Raw genomic sequence first — 18,545 nt, 5'->3', positions numbered from 1 at the left:
AGAGTCTTATCAGCCTTGGGCCGCCCATCCTCCAAAGTGGGCTTTCCCTATAGGAAAGCTTTGAGCAGCCTGAACTTGGAGGGATGACCCAGAAATAACTCTGCCTTGTGCCCCTCCTGACTCCAGGGGGAAACACGAGGGTCTTCTCTCTACAAAGCCTAATCCTGGCCATTCCAAAACAAGCCTAAAAAGAGCCTCCCTCATTGTTAGGTGGACAAAGCACAGATGGAAGCCACAGGTTCCCAGCCAAAGGACTCTAACCAGGTCCCTTGAAAACCCTCCTGGAGCCTGAAGCCTGGTTGATATTTTTTTAGGCTCAACAAAAATCAAGCCTACCTCGGGATGTCTGGTTGAGCATCTGCCTTTGGCTCAGGGTGTGACCCCAGGGTCAGGGGATTGAGTCCCACATCGGGCTCCCTGCATGGACCCTGCTTCTCCCTCTGCCTATGTCTCTGCCTCTCTCTGTGTCTCTCATGGGTAAATAAATAAATAAAAATCAAGTCTACCTCAACTGAAATGGAACCAAAATTCCCAATGTGTTCTGTTGACCAGAATTCGACCAACCTGGCCTGCTCACACTAGATCCCCTGAGCTGAAAGCAGCTCTCATCAGCAACTCCATAGTTCTTCTTTCTCCCATTTCTTCATTAAAATAGTGACTCGATGCATGCAATCTATTTGCCAATGAAATATCTTCAGGCATGGAGTCCACAGGAGGTGACAGGATTAATAAAAAGTGACCTTGTAAGTGAAGAGATGGGGAAACTCTCCCATTAGGGCATGCAGGCCTAAAGCAACAAGTCTTCCTCCTGGACGAGGTCACTGAAAACCAGCCCAGTAAGGAACCATCAGACCCACAGGCAGGGCTTCAGTTTTTGCCCATCTCCCTTGGGACACATTCCCAACTACTCCTCCCAGTACCAGTATCAAACTACCCTGGCCTGGGCAGTGGGGCATCAGTTAATTAGGCAGCAAAGATGCCAAATCTGGTACTCATTCCTGGGGAGGCAGCACGGTGTGATAGTGAAAAGCACTTTTTCTAAAGATTTTACGTATTTGAGAGAGAGAAAAAAAGAGAGAGAAAACACGCATGTGTGCGCAAACTGAGAGGGGAGTGGCAGAGAGAGAAGCAGCTCCCCACAGAGCAAGAAGACCCAGGTGGAACTTGATCCAAGGACACCGGGGAACATGACTGAGCCGAGGCAGACACTTAAGCGACTGAGCCACTCAGCCACCCTGCACTTTTTTTTTTTTAAGTCCACCTCCAACATGACTAGATCTCTCTATTACCTCCGTTTCCTTTTCTGCAAAATAGGAAATGGAAACAGAACTTAACACGGGACTATTTGGAGGAGAACAAGAGATAAAGCCTAAAGGACTCAGAACAGTGCGTGGCATACAGTTAGCACTTAAACTTGCTCACTGTTCTCAACTGTTCTTTCCTTCATGAAAGGGGAAGAAGATCACGTCCCCTACATTGCCCCAAGGGGGCAAGAATTAAATAAGAACACTTTCTCGGCACATAGCAAGTGCTCAGTAAACTCGAGTTTCCTTCGTTAAACCAGGGATCTGTTATTACTAAGCCACAACCCTGTAAGTTGAGTTACTTATCCCTCAGCAAGAAACTACCACCCCAACTCCTAATGGCTCAACCTTCCATGGAAGATCGTTGGCCCTCTCAAGTAGCGGCGGCCAGAGTCCCACGCCGTGATTTTTGCCTCATCTCTTCTCTTCAGGTTCCCTTTGACAAAGATGCTGCTAGCAAAATAATGCCAAAGAAAGTATGTGGCGACAGTCAACTAGATTTAAGTTCATTTTCTATAGCTTGGGGTCAGAATCGACTGATGCACTCTGGTGATCAAGTTTTCTGCAATTCCCTATTCCACGCATTAGCTCGCTGACAGAAATTCACTGCGGTATTTAAAGTGGCAGCCATCACAACTAACTCAAATTGTATTGGCTTCCCCGATGCTGAAATGCTCTGCTGAAACCATCAATTGGCCAATTCAGAGATAACGTGGGGGCTGAAATTCCCTGTCATGCTGTAAAATCCCTTCTGCAGCAGCTCACCAGCCCGGAGATCCGCAGCGACACCTGCCACCAGAGCCCTGGGCCGGGGCGGCCCGTGTAACACAAGCGGGCTCCCGGGGCGGGAGCTGGCGGGCAGCGGGCGGCCGGCGCTGCCAAGAGGAAGGGCCTCCAGAGAGAGGATAACACTTGCTACTGGAAGCCTTCTAAAAGATAGCGAGAAAGGAAGAGCAGCACGCACACGCCCCACACCAGGCCTGCCCACTGGGCCGTCTGCCCCTCAGCAGATGGCCGAAGCCCCACGAAGCCCACAGCATCACCCAAAGAGAGCTGCAAAGTTCCTAGCGGGTGGCCCAGAGGCGCCTGCCTCCCCAGTAAAGGCTTTCCCAACTCAACCGCTGCCACGGGCATCAGGTGTCCATCTGGCCACAGACCTGCTGAGCTACCATCCCACTCAGGCCTCAGTTTCCCCATCTGCAAACTGAGAGGCTGCTTCTTAATACATGTTCTACGATCTGATGGTCTGTTCGCATCTCAGAAAGCCTTCCCAATGGGGGAACCCCAATTTATAAACCATTTCCACACACTCTCATCCAGCTTCTAAAATGTTTGAGAGGCAGGGGAAAAAAAAAAAAGTCCAGGCCTTACTTCATGGTGTTTCCTATCACGGAGGAACCAACTAAGGCCCCAAGAGGCCAAATGACTTACCCCAGGCCATCTGAAAGAATCAGAACTCGGAACTCTGGTCACCCGGGTCCAAATCCCGCGGGCCAGCCGTGACACTGCCTGAGCTCCCACCACCAAGCGCACAGAGGCGGCCCGCAGCAACCACCCGGGACTACCCGCCCACCATCCTCGGCTCTCCCGGTCGGGTCCTGCGTGCAAGGCCCCACCTGCCTACCCCAAGAGCTCACCAAGCTGCAGCTAGCATCCCCGCAGGGGCGGGGTGTGCCACCCCACAGCCTGCTCTCTCCAGCGGCCTTTTGTGACCAGAGAGAACGATCAGAGGAAAACCTCTGACGGGGGCCCCAGGGAGCAGCTGTGCTTCTTAAGGTCAGAGGACTATGAAACAGAAGTGAAATGTCAGGCGCTTCACCCAAACACACAAAGAGCGGGAGACACAAAGCCTGCCTCGGAAGCTGTGCAAACAGCGGTCACCGGGAGGGGACGGAGAATCTGAGAGGCTGGGCCAGCCTGGGTCAGCTGTGATGCCCTGAGACCTATTCTCAACATTCCTGCCATAGCCAGAGCCTGAGCCCTGAAGATGTTCAGACAACACCCCCCACAGGGGCCACCTGGACCCGCAGACACACAGGAGGGCCGGCAGGAGAAGCTGCCCAGTGGCCAGCCAGCAGGAACGAGCTGCCGACCTCAAGCGGGAGCCACTGCTTATGCAGCATTTGGCAAGCATCCGCTGAGCACCTTCTACGTGTTCTCTGCATGAAGAATATGGCAACAAACACCAAAGGTGGCCACCAAGGAAACCACCAAGCACCACCCTGGAAGCAAGAAGCATAGTGGGGAAACAATTCTCTCAAGAACCCTCGGAGGTGGGAATCCTTCCCTCCTTACTGGAGGGTCATGACCCCATTTGGCCAAAGTCACTCCAATGGGGGATCCCAAGATTCCACTTCAGCCTCCTCTGGGCTTGTGGCTTTCAAAGTTTTGTCTGAGACCCACAAGAAGGCAAATTTTACTTCGCAAACCCAGGACACACGTTTATTTACCAGCACACAGAGATCACGGAACACAGAAGTTTCCCAGAACGATACTTATGCTTACTCCATGTGATACAGTTGTTTCATTTTTTGTAATTGCCAGTCATGACCCACTAAGCTGATTTCCCAAGGCACTAATGGGTCACAACTCACAGTTTGCAAAACAATGCGTTACCATGTACCACTTGTCCATCTCCGTTAAAACGTGTATTTAACATACTTGATCCCTGGGCAAGGATCAGACCTTTGTCGCTTTTCAACGCCCAAGTCTAACTCACCAATGTGGGGATTTATTGAAGACTCTGCAACAGGCCCCGGGAGTGGGGGGTGGCACACGGGGTAGTAGAGATAAGAGTGCCTGCTCTTCAAGAGCTTTTAATCTACGAGTTGGGAAGGGAAGAGAGAGATACAGCCTTGACCCAAATCATTCTCCTTCTGGGCTGCAAGTAGCAAGTGAATACAGACACAGAGTTCCCAGAGGTGGAAAGAAAAGAAGAAAGGAAGGGTATTCCCATGGGGGTGGTCCTGGCAGGGCCAGTGGTGACAGACACGTTCCAGGGTGGAAGCAAAAACTCCACCTCAGGTGGTGTGGTACCAAGCAGGGACCAGAGAAAGGGTCAGAAGGGGCAGCAGGGAAGTTCCAGATTCCTGCATCAAGAGATGTGGCCAAAAGAAGAGGAAATGGACACTGAATGAACAACTCAGTCCAGGTACCACCCAGGAGAGCCCTGGATGAGATGAGACACGGAGGCTCGTCTGGAGGCTGTGTGTGTGTGACCCTCACCCTCCAATTGCTCAAGGGTACTTGAAGAAGGCAGATTCAAATCCAGGGATCTGGAGCACTAATCAACAGGTGAGGCAGCCAGTGACATTTCCTGCCCACAGGCATACACCTGTCACACTTAGACCATTCTCCAGCTGCCTCCCTTTTAGTTGTGAGAAGGCCAGGATCCATACAGGCCCCGTGGTGAGGTCACAAAAAGGATAGCACACGTGTACATGGTGTGTACTGGCTGCACCAAGCCCTATTACAGGTCAGGGGGTGCGTACAGGTGCATAAGTTCATTTAACCCTTATGACAACCTTATACGGAGGATATACTTCATCAACCCCATTTTCCACCTGAGGGAAACGGAGAAACAGAGAGGCTCATTAACGTGCCTGAATTTGCACAGGTTGAAGTGAAGCAAGGCAGCACATGGCAAAGGAAAAAGTCCCAGATCCGGATTAGGTTTGCAGGTTTGAGTCCTACTGGTGACCTCAAGTGGGGCACCTTTCCTCTCCGGAACTCAGTTTACCCATTTGTAAGATGACGAGGTGACCTCTAGTTCCATCAGCTCCAATCTTGTTATGTACATTTATGTTAAATACATTTCTCGGCTGCCAGAGAGGGTGGGACTGTTTACCTCCTCCCACCATCTGTCCTGACTGCATCTCAGTCTCTCGGAAGACCCAGACCATCTCCCACGAAGCTTTCTAGGCACTTATCACATCCTGGGCTGCATCTGCCTCTTTGACGAGACAATGAGCAGAACAGGCACTCAGTCAGTGAACCGGATCAACCCTGCAAAACTCATCGGTGTCTCCTGCTCCTGGTCTGGGAGCCAAATGACCAATGTCTCCCTGAGGCTCGGCCAGGAGGCCCAAAGGGAAAGCAGTCAATGCACCGGCACCAGCTTCCCACAGACCTGCGACAGTGACACATCCCTTCCCAAGCTCACTTCCTAAGGCTCCTTTTTCAGGACGCCAAGCCTAAAGAGTCAAGTGAAATGTGAGGCAGGCTACACACCAAAAAGGATGACAACAAGACGCCAACAGAGCAGCCTCCAACCCTGTCCATCCCTGTACATCACAGCACATCAGAGCACAACTAACCTCCTTCCCTGCCTTTCTCTAGACCACTCCAGGGCAGGATAAGCAAGGACGACACTTGTGCTTTTTTCACAGTGGAGAGAAAAAGATCTTGAAAAGTGCAGGCTCCCCCAGTAACAAAATGTGTGGAGCCAAAACTTGAATCCAGATTTCTGCTGGTGTCAAGTTGCAAGCCCCCCTGGGTCTTACCACTTCACTGTGCAGGACTGGGACAGGACTCCTCTGCCCCACACAGATAAGGGGTACAGACGTCTCAGGGGAGCATTTATCAGGGCCAGCTTGTGGCAGGACTACCCGCTCTGCCCCTTGCAGGGCTGTAGGGATGAGACAAGACAGCTGGTATGGAGGGAAAGACCCCATGACACATCAGGGGAGCCCAGGCACTGCAGGGCATTGTTGGGAAATTCAAGTGTTCCAAAAGTTCCTACAGGTGGGCTTGCTCTCCCAGAAAAATACGCTGCTGTCCCTATCATTTTAAAAGTTTGGGGGGGACAACTTTAGAGCCGCAAAGAGAAAGTAAACAAACTCACCAAGCACAAGCCACAGACAGACAACCAATTGACGTATAGGATACTTCACTCTCAACAACCATGCAAAGGGATCATCACTCCACCCTCCGCAGAGGCAGGAACAGAGGATCCGCAAATCCACCCCACCAGGAGAGGACGGTGAGGCCTGGAACTTAGGTGTGCGTCCCCACCACCACTCAGAGCCCAAACCCTTCCAAATGCAGAGGATTGCAGACCCGAGAAAAGCATAACACAGGGAGAGAAACATCTCTAAAACTCATCTCACCAAGGCTCCAGAAAAACCCCATTACCCTGGCGAATCAAAAACAAACACATCGTTATTGTCTATTTGCTGTAAGCTCCTAGCAACATGTATTAAAGAAGTTTATGTGAATCATCTAATGCACTTGTGCCATGGTCAAAATTATTACCAAGCTAAAAAAGATTAATTTTTCTAAATACTCTAAACCCTAGACGCTATTATAAAGGCTACAGCTAGTGTAACATTTCTGTTATCTTGGCTGACAGGCCCTCAAGCGCACATACCTCCCCTCCACTTCTCCCTCTTAAAACACACACACACACACACACACACACACACACACACACGCATGCGCAGGGAAGGGCATATATACACACACAGGCAGGAAAGTCAGGGGAAGGGGGCAAGGCAGCTCTGGCCTGAGGTCTCCACTAGAGAACTCGCTTCCCTTGGAAAATTAAGACAGCCTAAGGGACACTCTGGGGAGAGCTGGGTGTCTCTGGCTCCTTCAGAGCACTGGCTGGCACAGAGCTAACTCTCGGTCCAAGTTTGCAAATGCGTAGCTAACAAAGATGGCATTATGCAAAGACGTGCACACGGCTGGTCTTGGAGTTCAAATGAAGTGACCACTGCCAAAAACTTTGTTTGGGTCCCCCCACTCTAGCACCACCACCACCCCCTGCCTCTGCCACTGCCCCACCTCCCACCTTGAAATAAAGGACAAGGATTTGCAATTTGGGGTCTTGCCGCCACTTGAAACCCATTAAGGTGGCCGCACAGCCTGAGTTCTGGCAAAACGCAATTCCAGTTACTCATTTAGTGTTTAATTAGCCACCGATAGAAGAGTCTGGCAGCCTCTGGGGTCAGAGGAATTGCAGCAAACAGGGTAGAAGCCCGAAGAAAGGATGCGACACAAAGTCTAAGCTCCAAGGCGGGTGGGGAAAGAAATAACTGTGTGTATGTATTTTGTCTTTTTAATCTGCCACACAAGGGTGCCAAGGGTCAGAGCCAAAGGCAACTGCTGTGAACTTGCCAGGACCTCTGGGCAGATGGCTAGGCTGGCTTATCTCTGGGGAGAGCACTCCCCAGCTCCTCAGAGTCAGGTCGTGGCCCTTCCCCTCTCATTCCGCCTTCCCCTGCCCCCAAAAGGTTCTGGCGGGCTTGGACACTCCCTGCCTGGCAGGAACCCCAGCTCAGCACATCCAAGGAGAGCCCTCTCAAATATCACTTTGCTATTTCAAACCCACCAAGGACGCTGGACCCCTGCCACAGAGCCACAAATACCTCAGCTCCCTTCCCCGCCTAGGCCTCTGGGGCACTTTCCTAATCCCCTCTCACCGCCTGGAGACACAGGCTCCTGGAGACACAGGCTCACAGCGGGGTCAGGGGTCAGCAGAGTCCTGCTGCAGGGGCACAGGGGCAAGGGAGCCAGCCCCACAAGAGCAGAACAGAAAGGGACCTCAGGTCCTCAGAGCATAGAAACTGGGGCTCTCTGGGACCTCATGTCTAGTATATGCTCTCAGTTCTTTCCTAAGAATCACAGGAGGGCTGGGGCTTAGGAGCAGCAGCCTGCACATCTTCCGAAATTAGGTACAAAGTCTCCTTTGTGGGGACACATGTATTTTCTGGAAGGGAAGGCCAGAGCTTTTATCACATTCTCCCTGCCACATGGGCCACTGCACCATAACAAACTCCCTTCCCAAGTTCCTGTCCCACTTCCACCAGTGACTCTGTAGATCACCTCTCAGGAACTTCAGACTAATTCTGCTAAATGCATTTCTTCAGTGACTCTGTACAGGAGACAGTTGGGGTCAGCTGCAAACCCCTTTCCTCCTCCATTCAGCCGAAATTCTGTTCTCAAATGAGGGCTGTCAAAAGCTGAGCAGCAGAACCTGAAACAACAAGAGCTAGCCCAAGCTCTACCACCCCATCCCCATGCCCGCCCCCCGCCCCGACTCAGCTACATGCCCTTAGACAAACTATCTAAACTCCAGGCCTCGGTTTCCTCATCTGTGAAATGGGGATGAAACTTAGTAACACCTGACCAGTAAGGCCACCGTGACGCCAAACCACAAGCACGTGCTGAAAGGGGCTATGAGAAATGTAGTGACGTGAGCAGCGCAAGGAGCCCAGCTGCCCTCTAGCACCTTCAGCTCAGAGGCCGCCTTAGGCTCTTCCCTACTCCACTCATTTCTTGCCATCAAGAAGAAAACACACAATTAGCTACCACAAGGAGAGACAGGGCTGCTGGGGAGCCAAGAAGGCGCCAGAGACACTTCTTTCTACCAGCCACACTGACCCTAGAGGACAACCGAGCAGAGAAGGTGGCTAGGACACCACTGGATGTAAGAGACACAAGTGGCACTGGGCATGTCCACTCCACAAAAGGCCAGGACCTAGACAACAGGGTCCAAAAAACCCCAAGGGCTTTTACCAAATACCCTTGAGAACCACAGCTCTGGTCTGACGGAAGAGCTGGGAAATGACAGCAGGGTCCCTATGAGCCTCCTCCCAGGGTCAGAGCTCTTCTGACTTAAGGTAAACGGATTTTTCAAAAAAAGTCCGCTCCTACACCAAATGCCCTAACACTCCACGTTGCACCTAGTCAACATCAGGGCACTCATGCTTACAAATAACGTGTCAGGTGTGTGTTGAGGGGGTGAGGGGCAGTAGACTGTGACTCAAATAAAAACTCACCAATTCAAAGAAAATTTAAGCCCCCTCACCACTGAGTCACCTGGTTCATTTCAGGCCCCACAGCCTGGCCTTGACCCATGATCACTTGATCCCTGACACTGCTATCAAGAAGAGGTGGCAATTTGCCAGGAACACAAAATTGTTTCTCCAGAACAGAGACCAGGATCTTCCCAGTTGAGGTCCTTTCCAAAGACCCTTTCAGTCCCACAGCACCTGGGCAAGCCCCCTCCACCCCTGTCCTGAAAGCATTTAATATTCACTACACCCCCCCAAGGCCTGAGTGGTACCTGGGCTGCACAGACTCCCCCAAAAACCAGGAGAATCTCTGAATCACCTCAACAGCAAATGGAAGGACAGTTACTGCACACTCGTATTAACAAGAGGTAAGGTAAGGTAACTAGTTTACCAGCATCAGAATCGCCTGGCTCAAGGTCACTCGGCAAAGGTGAAATCACCAAAGGAGTATCTTCCAATATTCCAATGGCTGCTCCAAGCCGGGCTACTCAGTGACCCCCAAATTACCTATTTTTTCCTCACCCATAGCTCCTTAACCCCTTCATTCAATTAGCACGCATGCCTACTGTGTGCAAGGTATTGTGGGAGCTACAGAGATGAATAGCTCTGTAGATCAATGAATGGGCTCTGGCATGGAAAAAATTAATAAGATGTGGTTGGAAAGACAACCCTAAAAGAGAAATTAGTCGGAATAGGTACAAACAAATGACACTTGCTACGGACCTGCAGGGCTGAGCCTCGACAGTGTTAGGAGCACCAATTCTGGAATTAGCTATGGCCTGGGTCTGGATCCTCATTCTACCACTCAGCTGCAAATTAACCTCTCTGCCTCAGCTTCCTCATCTGAAAAATGGAATTAGCAACTCCTTCTCTCACCCGACCACTGGCAGCTTGAAATGAAAGACTAAACCAAAGCACCCAGCACAGGGGCTTGGCACACGGAAAGCCGTCAGCAAAGACTCTATATAGATGGTTTCCATCGACAATGAGATGGAGTGACCAGAGTGTGATAGAAAACTATCACCAAAGTCCACCAAGGAGTTAAAAGATGAATAGGATTTGAATGGATAAGAGAGGCATGCATTCCAGATAAGAGGAAGGGAGCCCGGAAAGAGACAACAGCAATTCTAGCAAGAAGGAATGAGGGCTAACTAGATGGTAGCCATGGGAATGGAAAGAACACAGGAAGATTTGAGAAGAACAAAAAGAAGAGAGCGTTCCTTTTCTCAATTTTCTCTTAATTTACCAGGGGCTCCTCTGTCACCTCTGCAATCCAATGCTACCCCATAAAATACAGATGTTCCCTCTCTGTCTCCATTCATCACTCCATCCCTGCTCCCACACAACCTCAATCTCAGGCCAGTGACACCAAGAGAATTCCAATCTAAAAAGAAAGGGTTTTGAGATGCCTGGGTGGCTCAGAGATTGAGCCTCTGCCTTCGGCTCAGAGTATGATCCCAGGATCCGGGATCGAGTCCCACAATGGGCTCCCTGCGAGGAGCCTGCTTCTCCCTCTGCCTAGGTCTCTGCCTCTCTCTGTGTGTCTCTCATGAATAAATAAATAATTTTTTTAATGAAATAAAATAAAATAATAAATAATAAAAAGTAAGAAGAAAGGGTTTTGACCCCCCCAAATCTGTGAATCTTGGGCCTCAATCAGTAGGACTTCAACGCTTAGTAGCATCTTCTACACATTTACACCAATTTCAGTACTCTCCCCAAAATTATGCCACCATTCCTTAACAAATTATTGAAAGCAAACCCATCAAGCTTTCCCTGCCACCCATACTGTTTCAAGATGGCAGAACAAACCACAAACTGCCAGAAATCTTACATCATTTACTAGAGAACCAAACTTAAAAATTATTAAACTTCTCTGACAACTTGCAAAAGATAGCATAGACATCCTCTACCATGAGATTTCCTTCAAACAGGCACATCCACTAACCCCCACTCTAAAATGAAACTACTTGCACAGCAAAGACTGACCATATAGGAATTCGCTCTCCGTATGTTTAAAAGAAAAAGAAAGAAAAAAAAAAAAAGCAAGATTTTTTTTTTTTACTAGGTAGAAAGGTCAAATTCACCAACTATTTTTATATGCCTAATGTACCTCCTAGCCTCCTCCCCCAACCTCTAGCTCAGGAAACCCTATGATCATCACCACGGATTTTCCCAGAAGAACCACATCACAAGAGAACCAGTCACCTCACCTTTTACTACTAAAAGTTTACCAGACCATGAGTGCCATTTGCCAGCTTCTCTTTCTCAGCTCTGGAGAGGGCAGAAGGACTGGTCCATTTTCTGAGCATTCTGTTTCAAGGGCATTAACTTTTCAGTCATAACAAAATTTCATCCCATTAAATATTCTCAAAACCAATGCACCTCCAGCTGAGTTTCTGACTCCTCCGTAGTGCAGGAGAAATTTTCACCATGAAAGCATTCATGGTAATGGGATATGACCACTTGTAACACTCAACCAGATGGGTTCTAGTGTCCTAAGCCAGTTTCAACCTCTGCATGCAGGGGACACACATGGCCTGGCCAGGTAGGTGAGCTCTGACAATGTTCAAGAAACAATTTCCATGCTCTAGAGCTTGAAGACCCATTCCCACCCACCTTATGAAAAAGCACAAGACCAAATAAAGCACCTCTTTCTTATGTGCATGTGCTCGCTCGCATGCATGCACACACCCCATCTACAAGGCCATTGGAAGCAAAGACTGGAAGGAGGACGGGAAGAACTGCAGACACTTCCCCTTCCATTTCCCATCTCCCCCAGATCATGTTTCATCTGATCATAAATTCTGACTCCAACCTACGTTTGGAGTCTAATTTTTTTTTTTTTTTTTGAGGGGGACTGCCATGGGAGATGGATATGCAGCAGACATCACTCTTATAAGCATTTCATAAATCTTAAGAAACTCATCCAGGTAGAGGATGAATGATAGGGTAGCAAGTGCTATGGTGTGATGAAATTAACTATCTTCACAAGAACGTTTTGAACACAAGATTATGGACCAGCCAAGTACCTCAAAATATACGTGGTCTTAGTGGGCACAGCACGAGCCCTCCAACACACACAAACACACACACACGCACATGCACACACACCCCAAAACAATTTGAAAGACTGCTCCCTGGAAAGTAAGGAAGGAGTCCATTTCACCAAACTCTCCCTCAACCACTCCTTCTGCTCCAAAACACAAGTTTCATGTTTGCTTTTTTTTTGTGGTGGTGGTGGTGGTGGTGGTGAATTTTTTAATTAAACCAACACCAAGGAGGCTCAATCCCTTCCCAGCTAACTGTCCACTTCGACATCAACCTCACATGGCTGAGCCCTGAACGCCACCATTTAATCCTCCAGATAGGTATCTACACTCTTTTGCATAATTACCACGTTATGAAACACCATTCACCAAGTTAGAACGGAGCAAGGGCAGCAGAGAGGTGAGCAGAACAAAAAGAAAGGCCAGGAGAAAACAAAGACCATTGCCAATTGGCTGTATATTTGCTTCTGGTACTAAAGAAGTTAGAGCTATCCAACCCTGTAATTATTGCCAGGATTAAAAATTTGTTACTCACGTAATCATGAAAGGCTTTTGCTTCACTCGAATGTTCACAAGTGTCTCGCCTTTCAGGAGCTGCACAGTAAAGGTCCCAAAATACGCTGCAATCGAAAAATAAAATAAGATCGGGTTACTAATTATCACTTGTGTACCAACGGCAAGAGCACAGTGTACGGTGCTAAAGGCACTAGGTCTCCCAAAGATTCGATCCCACATTTCCAGTCTTCCTTGGGCAAACTCAGGCTTGAAAACAAAATGGACCAACCTCTTCTGGCAAGCCCCACATCTGTAGTAAGAGTGTTAGTTCTCATGGATCAGGCACCTACTGAGTGCTGGCTGCCTCACACCCGGGACGCTGCTTGCAGTGACCATGGTGCTCTAAGGCAGGCGGCTATCCCCACTTTATGCAAGGGGCAGCTGAAGCTTGGGCAGAGTGGTACAACCTATGCATGGGTGCCCAGATAGGATAGGCAGCAATCTGGATAAAAATCCCTGCCTGCTTCATCTGTGCTCCTTTTACCAACCCCCACCCCCCCACCCAAAATGGCTACATTTCATAAAAAGGTTAAACTGTCAAAGTCAGGACTATGATTCATACACGGAGCAATCTGGGTGCCTGGCAATAAAGGAAACCTACAGGTTCTTAATCTCAGAGCCCAGGGCCTACACCCCCCTACCTCTCCCATCTCACCCCTACTCCCATCCAGGCCCTCCCCCAAGGAATTCTTATGCAAGAACCATCCCCCACCCACCCACCCAAAGAATGCATATCAATTAGCCAAAGGAGAAGTTATAGACAACCAAGTATCTTGTCCTTTCTTGTTGAAATAGCCCTCCTCACAGAGGCACCTGTCCACCAATCCTGCAAGTGGGGGGAGGAGAGGGTAGATATCTCAGCTCTAGGAGAGCCTAGATATCTCTGCCTCATCCCCCTCCAAAATTTGGTGCAGTCGCTCTGACACTTTGTATTACACAAGAACAGACATACAAGCCATCTGTGAGCCAGTAACACCTTACACAAACATGGGGTAGTCACTGGTATTAATACAGGGTAGAAACCCTCACCAGGTCAGGAGCCTAAGGCCCAGGGCCGGAAACCCACTTGAAGGAAATGGGCACCAGGGCAGAAGTCTGACGCCTGGTCTAGTGCTCCTGTCCCCATCACAAACAAGCTAGTTCTGCGAGTCATCAGACAAGCCATCTCACTCAAGGTGTCTGAATTCCATGACCTGACGGGCTCTGAATCAGTGCCACCCCTTCCTCCCACCTGGAGAGCCTCAGCTGTCATTTGCTCAGGGTGGCACAAAGTAACTTCTAACCAACAAGACAACAGACGCAGCCACTCAGAGCCACCACTGCTCAAGTCCAGCACAACAGACTCCCCTCGTTCAGGGGGAGCTGAGACAATGCATGAGAAGACCTGGGGGGAGGGGGTGGGTTACGGATAGAACAGGATAGAACAAGAAAATCAAATCGGGGGCTTCCAGCAGCTGCAGAGGGAGGCTAAAAAACATTCCTTTCTGTCCCTTGAAGCTGCACATATTTGATTAACTCCTCCGCACACTAAAGATTTCTAACACTACCAACTCCCCAGACCCTTCTCACGAACTTTTACTCCGAAGCCCAAGATTCCGCAAAATACCATGAAGGTCGGGCACACCCACCTCTGCAAACCACCCCCACGGAAAACCTATCCCCCGCTCCTACAGGTAGAATCCTGAGGCCACAACACTGCAGTTCTGAGGTTGGCAGAAGTAATTAAAAACTCATTTTCTCTGTGCGAGTTTGAACAGATACTTCATCCCCCTGCATTTCAAAGAGACTTGAACAGTAATGTGAACCGGTGGTCAGGTAAACGCTCTAAGATCCCAAGACACCGCACTCTGATCCTTCCGAACTCCACCAAAATATCAAAGGCCATTCTGCTTTCTTGTCCCTTTCAAAAGGATGTCAAAGACTCCACCAATCGGTCCCGCAAAACATCCAGGTCTTACGCTCACAGCGACTCACTCCTGCTGACCCTCAGCCTCCCTCCTTACCTGCCACAAATAAGAGAGAGCCAGGAACTACCAACTACAAGCACTCCGTGAGGTCAACAGCAAGCAGTTTAGGTTCTCAGTAAAATGAAACTTTGTGGTTTTAGGGATGCTTGGGGGGGAGGGGGCTGGGGAGGAGGGCCCACAGAGGAGAGGAAGATCCAGTCAGTCTGAATCAGTATCTTTAAAGGAAGTGGCAGCCCCTTCTTGCTTTTCCTCAGGGTGCCTGGGAAAGGCCCCAGCGGGTTTGCTCTCTCCAGGGTTGAGCTCACAGAAGAAAAAGGAAGGGACAGGCCAGTTGTAAAACAGACCTGGTATCCTATCCCCCCCACCCCACCCCCACTCCCACTCCCCCTAATTAAAGCAGCATGCAAAATTGACCAAAAAAAAAAAAAAAAATCCTTCCAGGTTTTCTCAAGCCCCTGCCTGGTGCCCCAGAGAGAGACAGAAAAGTAGAGGAGTTTCTTCGTAAACACTAAACACGGTTTAGTAGGTTCTCAACAGGAGGGCAAAGAGAAGGCAAAAACTTTAGGCACCAGCCTCCCGTCTTCTTTTGCTCCTTCGCCAGCCCGGGTCAGAGCGCCCAGAGGTGCCCCGTTCTGTGCCAAGCCTGAGAGCTAAGACACGGGGGTCTGCTCCAGGCCTCCGGTCTTTGTTCACCGGGGACCCAGGTCTCAGAACAAAACCAAACACACACACGCAAAACTACCACAGAAACTTACCACCACCACGAGTGCAAAAACCCAGGCGGTTCTCCCAATGTGATGTTTTTTTCCCATCGAATCTGGAAAGCAGAGAGCAGACACCGCTTAGGGGAGCAGAGAGGACGGGCGGGCTGGGGGCTTGGGGGGGGGGGGGGAATAGCCAAAAGGCTGTGAGGACCAACTAACAATAAATGCCAAAAGGTGATAAAAATTCAAAATGGTGGCCACAGTGGCTGCTCCTGAAAACAAAGGCTCTAAGAATAGTGGGGAAGAGGGGGTGTCAAGAAACTGGACGGGGGTGGGGGTAGCGGCACTCACCTCCGACAAGAAAGTCTGTGCAGATTTCTGTGCTCCTACGTGCAGTAAGTACTCGTAGACGTATAAAGCTAACCTGGAAGGCGGGCGGGGGCACAGGAGGGGGCCGGCGTCAGGTCGCCCGCGGCGCTCGCCCCGACCTCGCCGCCGGCTCCCAGCCCGTGTGCGCGGCCCCACGCGGCCCGGGGGGGGGGGGGGCTGCCGGCCGGAGGGCGCCCGGGGCGGGGGTGCGCGCCGGTGCGTGCCGGAGGACGCGCTGCCCGAGCCCCAAACTTGAACTTCCAGCCGGCACCGGGGCGAGCCCGGCCGGGTGTCTCCGACTCGCGAGCCCGCCGACCCCGCCGGCCGCCACCGTGTGCCCCGGCCCCGAGGGTCCGCGGAGACCGGGTCCCGGGCTGCGGGGCGCGGGGCGCGGGGCGCGGGGCGCGCCGGAGGGGGCAGCACCGCGCCGCCCTGCCCACTCCCCACCTCCCCGCTCCCCGCTCCCCCGCCCCCACGCGGCGACGGGCCCCCGAGCCCCGGGCCCGGCCGGCGCCGCCGTCCCTGCCCAGCGCGGCGCCCCGAGGCCGAGGGCGGGCACGGCGGAGCGCTCCCGGCCGAACAAAGCCCCCGGCTCGCAGTCCTCACGCCGCGGGCGGACGGACAAAAGGAGCCTCCGGGGCTGCGGGAGCCGCGGGGCCGCGGAGCCGCGGAGCCACGCGCCCCCTGCCCGCGCCCGCCGGGCCAAGTGCGGGCTCGCGCGCTCGGGACCTCGCCCACCCGGCGGCCGGGCCCCCCCGGGCCCCCGGCGCCTCCAACAATGGGCTCGCTCCCACGCCGCCCGCGGACGGCGCCGGCCCCGGGGCGCAGCAGCCCCGCCGCCCGCCCGCCGCCCGCCGCCCGCCCGCCGCCCGCCGCCCGCCGCCCACCTGCCGCCCGCCGCCCGCAGCCCCGCGACGGCGCGGCCACTTGGAGCAGAACGCGGCTTACTTTTCCCGAGCCTGCCCGTCCGAGGGCACCGCCGAGCCTTTGCCTTTGGCAAACATGGTCTGCAGGGAAGAGGGCGCCGAGCCCCGCCGCCGCCGCCGCCGCTCCCGAGCTGCCCCCTCGCTCCCGGCCCCCTCCCCGGCCTCGCTCGCTCGCCCGCTCGCGCTCTCCTCGCCGCGCTCCCCTCCCTCCCCCCCGGCGCTGGCTCCGCGCTCTTTCCAGCTGTCAAAGCGTCAGCCCCGGCCGCGGCCCCATCGCCCTGGAACTCCTCCCGCGCCGGCTCGGCCCGAGCTGCCGCCGCCGCCGCCGCCGCCGCCGCTCGCCCGCCGCCCGCCGGCTCGCTCGCTCGCGCGCCCGCCCGCCCGGCTCCGCCTGCGCCGCCCTCCGCGCCTCCGGCACCGCTGCCGCCGCCGCTGCCGCTGGTCTACTTGGAGCGCAACCGAACGTGGCTGCCCGGGCGAGGAAGCGGGGCGGGCGTCGGCGGCCCGCGACGGACGGGCGCTCCGGCCAATCGGCGCGCGGGGGCGGGCCCGGCGGCCCGGGAGGGACGCCCCGGCAGCGCCCGGCCCAGGCAGTCCCCGCTGCGGCCGCCTCCGCCGAGCCGCGGCCCCTGCTGCTGCGGCCGCGCCGGGGGGCGCGGGGGGCGCGGGGGGCGCGGGGCCGCGGGGGGCGCGGGGGCGCGCGCCTCTCCTCCCCGTAGGTGCGGGAGGGGGCCGGGCCCGGCCGCGGCGGGGGCCGCCGGAGGGGGCGGGGGGCGCTGCGGCAGCGGCGGAGGGGAGGGGGCGCGGACCCCTCAGCGGAGCGCCGCCGGCTGCCTCCCGCCACGTCCCTCTCCCTTATCGGCCCCTCGCCTCCCCCCGCCCGGCCCGCGCCGGCCCGGCCCTTATCTCCCCCTCCCCCCGCCCCCCGCGCCGGGTTCCGACCCCGACCCCCTCCCCACTCTCCCGGCCGCTCCCCCGCCGCCCCGCCCCCCCGCCCCCCGGCCCTCCCTCTTGCCCAGTGCGCCGCCCGAGCGCCCGGCCCGGGGCTCCACGCTGCGAGCTGGGCGGCTCGATCCGGCGCCGAGGCGCGCGGCGGCTCCTTTACTACATCATTAAAATACTTTGGAAAGCCCCAAAGTGGAGCCGCGCGAAGAAGGTCCTTGGCGTGCTTTGGGGAGCCTGGGGGAGGGGACGGGGGACTTGCGCTAAGACAAGGGAAGACTGAGAGCTCCCAAATTTCCCAGGTCGGCCAGCCCCGGCAACTTAGCCCGTCGGCCTCTCCACGGGAGACCGTGCCGCTGCGGGCGGGGTACGGGGGCGTCACCTGGGCGCCCTGCAACGTGGAATGCGCGCCACAGGAATCTGCAAACTTCAAATAAATGGAGCTAAATTGGGGAGGGGGGGGGGGGGATGAGAGTCAGGCTTGGGGGGAGGGGAAGCTTCCATTGTCAGTGACCCAGGTGTACAATGGGAAATGGGGGGGGGGGGGTGGCAGAGTGACCCAGCTATTTGCCGCTGACTCCTCTCTGCCCACTCTGAGAACCCCGAGTACACACGATGAGTCCCTTATTAGACCAGGAACCGGCGAAATAGGGGAAGACTCCCCCATTTTCAGACTGCGTTTAGAGCGCGGTTCTCTTTAAGTGTGATAAAACATTGTCGGCACTGTCTCTTTAAAAGAGTCAAGCAGAAAAAGCTGTGTAAGCGCTGATTGGCTGCCTGTTTGGATACATCTTTAGGGGAGCCTTGAAACTGTTAGCCTAGGTTGATTTTTTTTTTTTTTAACTGCGCTGTTCCAATAAACAAGTAACGCCCCTCCCCCTAACATGCCTCGCACCAAACAATTAAAGGATAGGTCAGTGTCCTGGGGAAAA

At 53.6% G+C, this 18,545-nt stretch overlaps 2 protein-coding genes across 4 annotated transcripts in view; one reads left to right on the top strand and one right to left on the bottom strand.

The window, feature by feature from the left end:
* SSBP3 (single stranded DNA binding protein 3) overlaps window positions 1-17,120 on the bottom strand; it is a 164,738-nt gene extending 147,618 nt beyond the window's left edge. For 2 of the 3 annotated variants that reach the window (XM_041770775.1, XM_041770779.1), the window contains exons 1-4: window positions 16,694-17,120; window positions 15,728-15,800; window positions 15,428-15,489; window positions 12,686-12,770 (exon numbers count right to left, since the gene is read on the bottom strand). In XM_041770775.1, coding sequence (XP_041626709.1) covers window positions 12,686-12,770; window positions 15,428-15,489; window positions 15,728-15,800; window positions 16,694-16,749 — 276 coding nt within the window. In that variant the 5' untranslated portion in view covers window positions 16,750-17,120. The remainder of the gene's footprint in view (window positions 1-12,685; window positions 12,771-15,427; window positions 15,490-15,727; window positions 15,801-16,693) is intronic. The other variant, XM_041770777.1, reaches the window with a different exon arrangement.
* On the top strand, window positions 16,748-18,340 carry LOC121500933 (basic proline-rich protein-like). The gene is made up of 3 exons (XM_041773025.1): window positions 16,748-17,001; window positions 17,125-17,827; window positions 17,916-18,340. The coding sequence occupies exons 1-3, from the start codon at window positions 16,748-16,750 to the stop codon at window positions 18,048-18,050; spliced, it is 1,092 nt and encodes a 363-aa protein (XP_041628959.1). The 3' UTR covers window positions 18,051-18,340.
* The last annotated feature ends 205 nt before the right edge of the window (window positions 18,341-18,545 follow it).

The sequence above is a fragment of the Vulpes lagopus genome, chromosome 10 (genome assembly GCF_018345385.1).
Source record: "Vulpes lagopus strain Blue_001 chromosome 10, ASM1834538v1, whole genome shotgun sequence".
NCBI classification, from domain to species: Eukaryota; Metazoa; Chordata; class Mammalia; order Carnivora; family Canidae; genus Vulpes; species Vulpes lagopus.
Note: the sequence above shows the minus strand (reverse complement) of the source record. Positions and strands in the feature narration are given on the sequence as shown.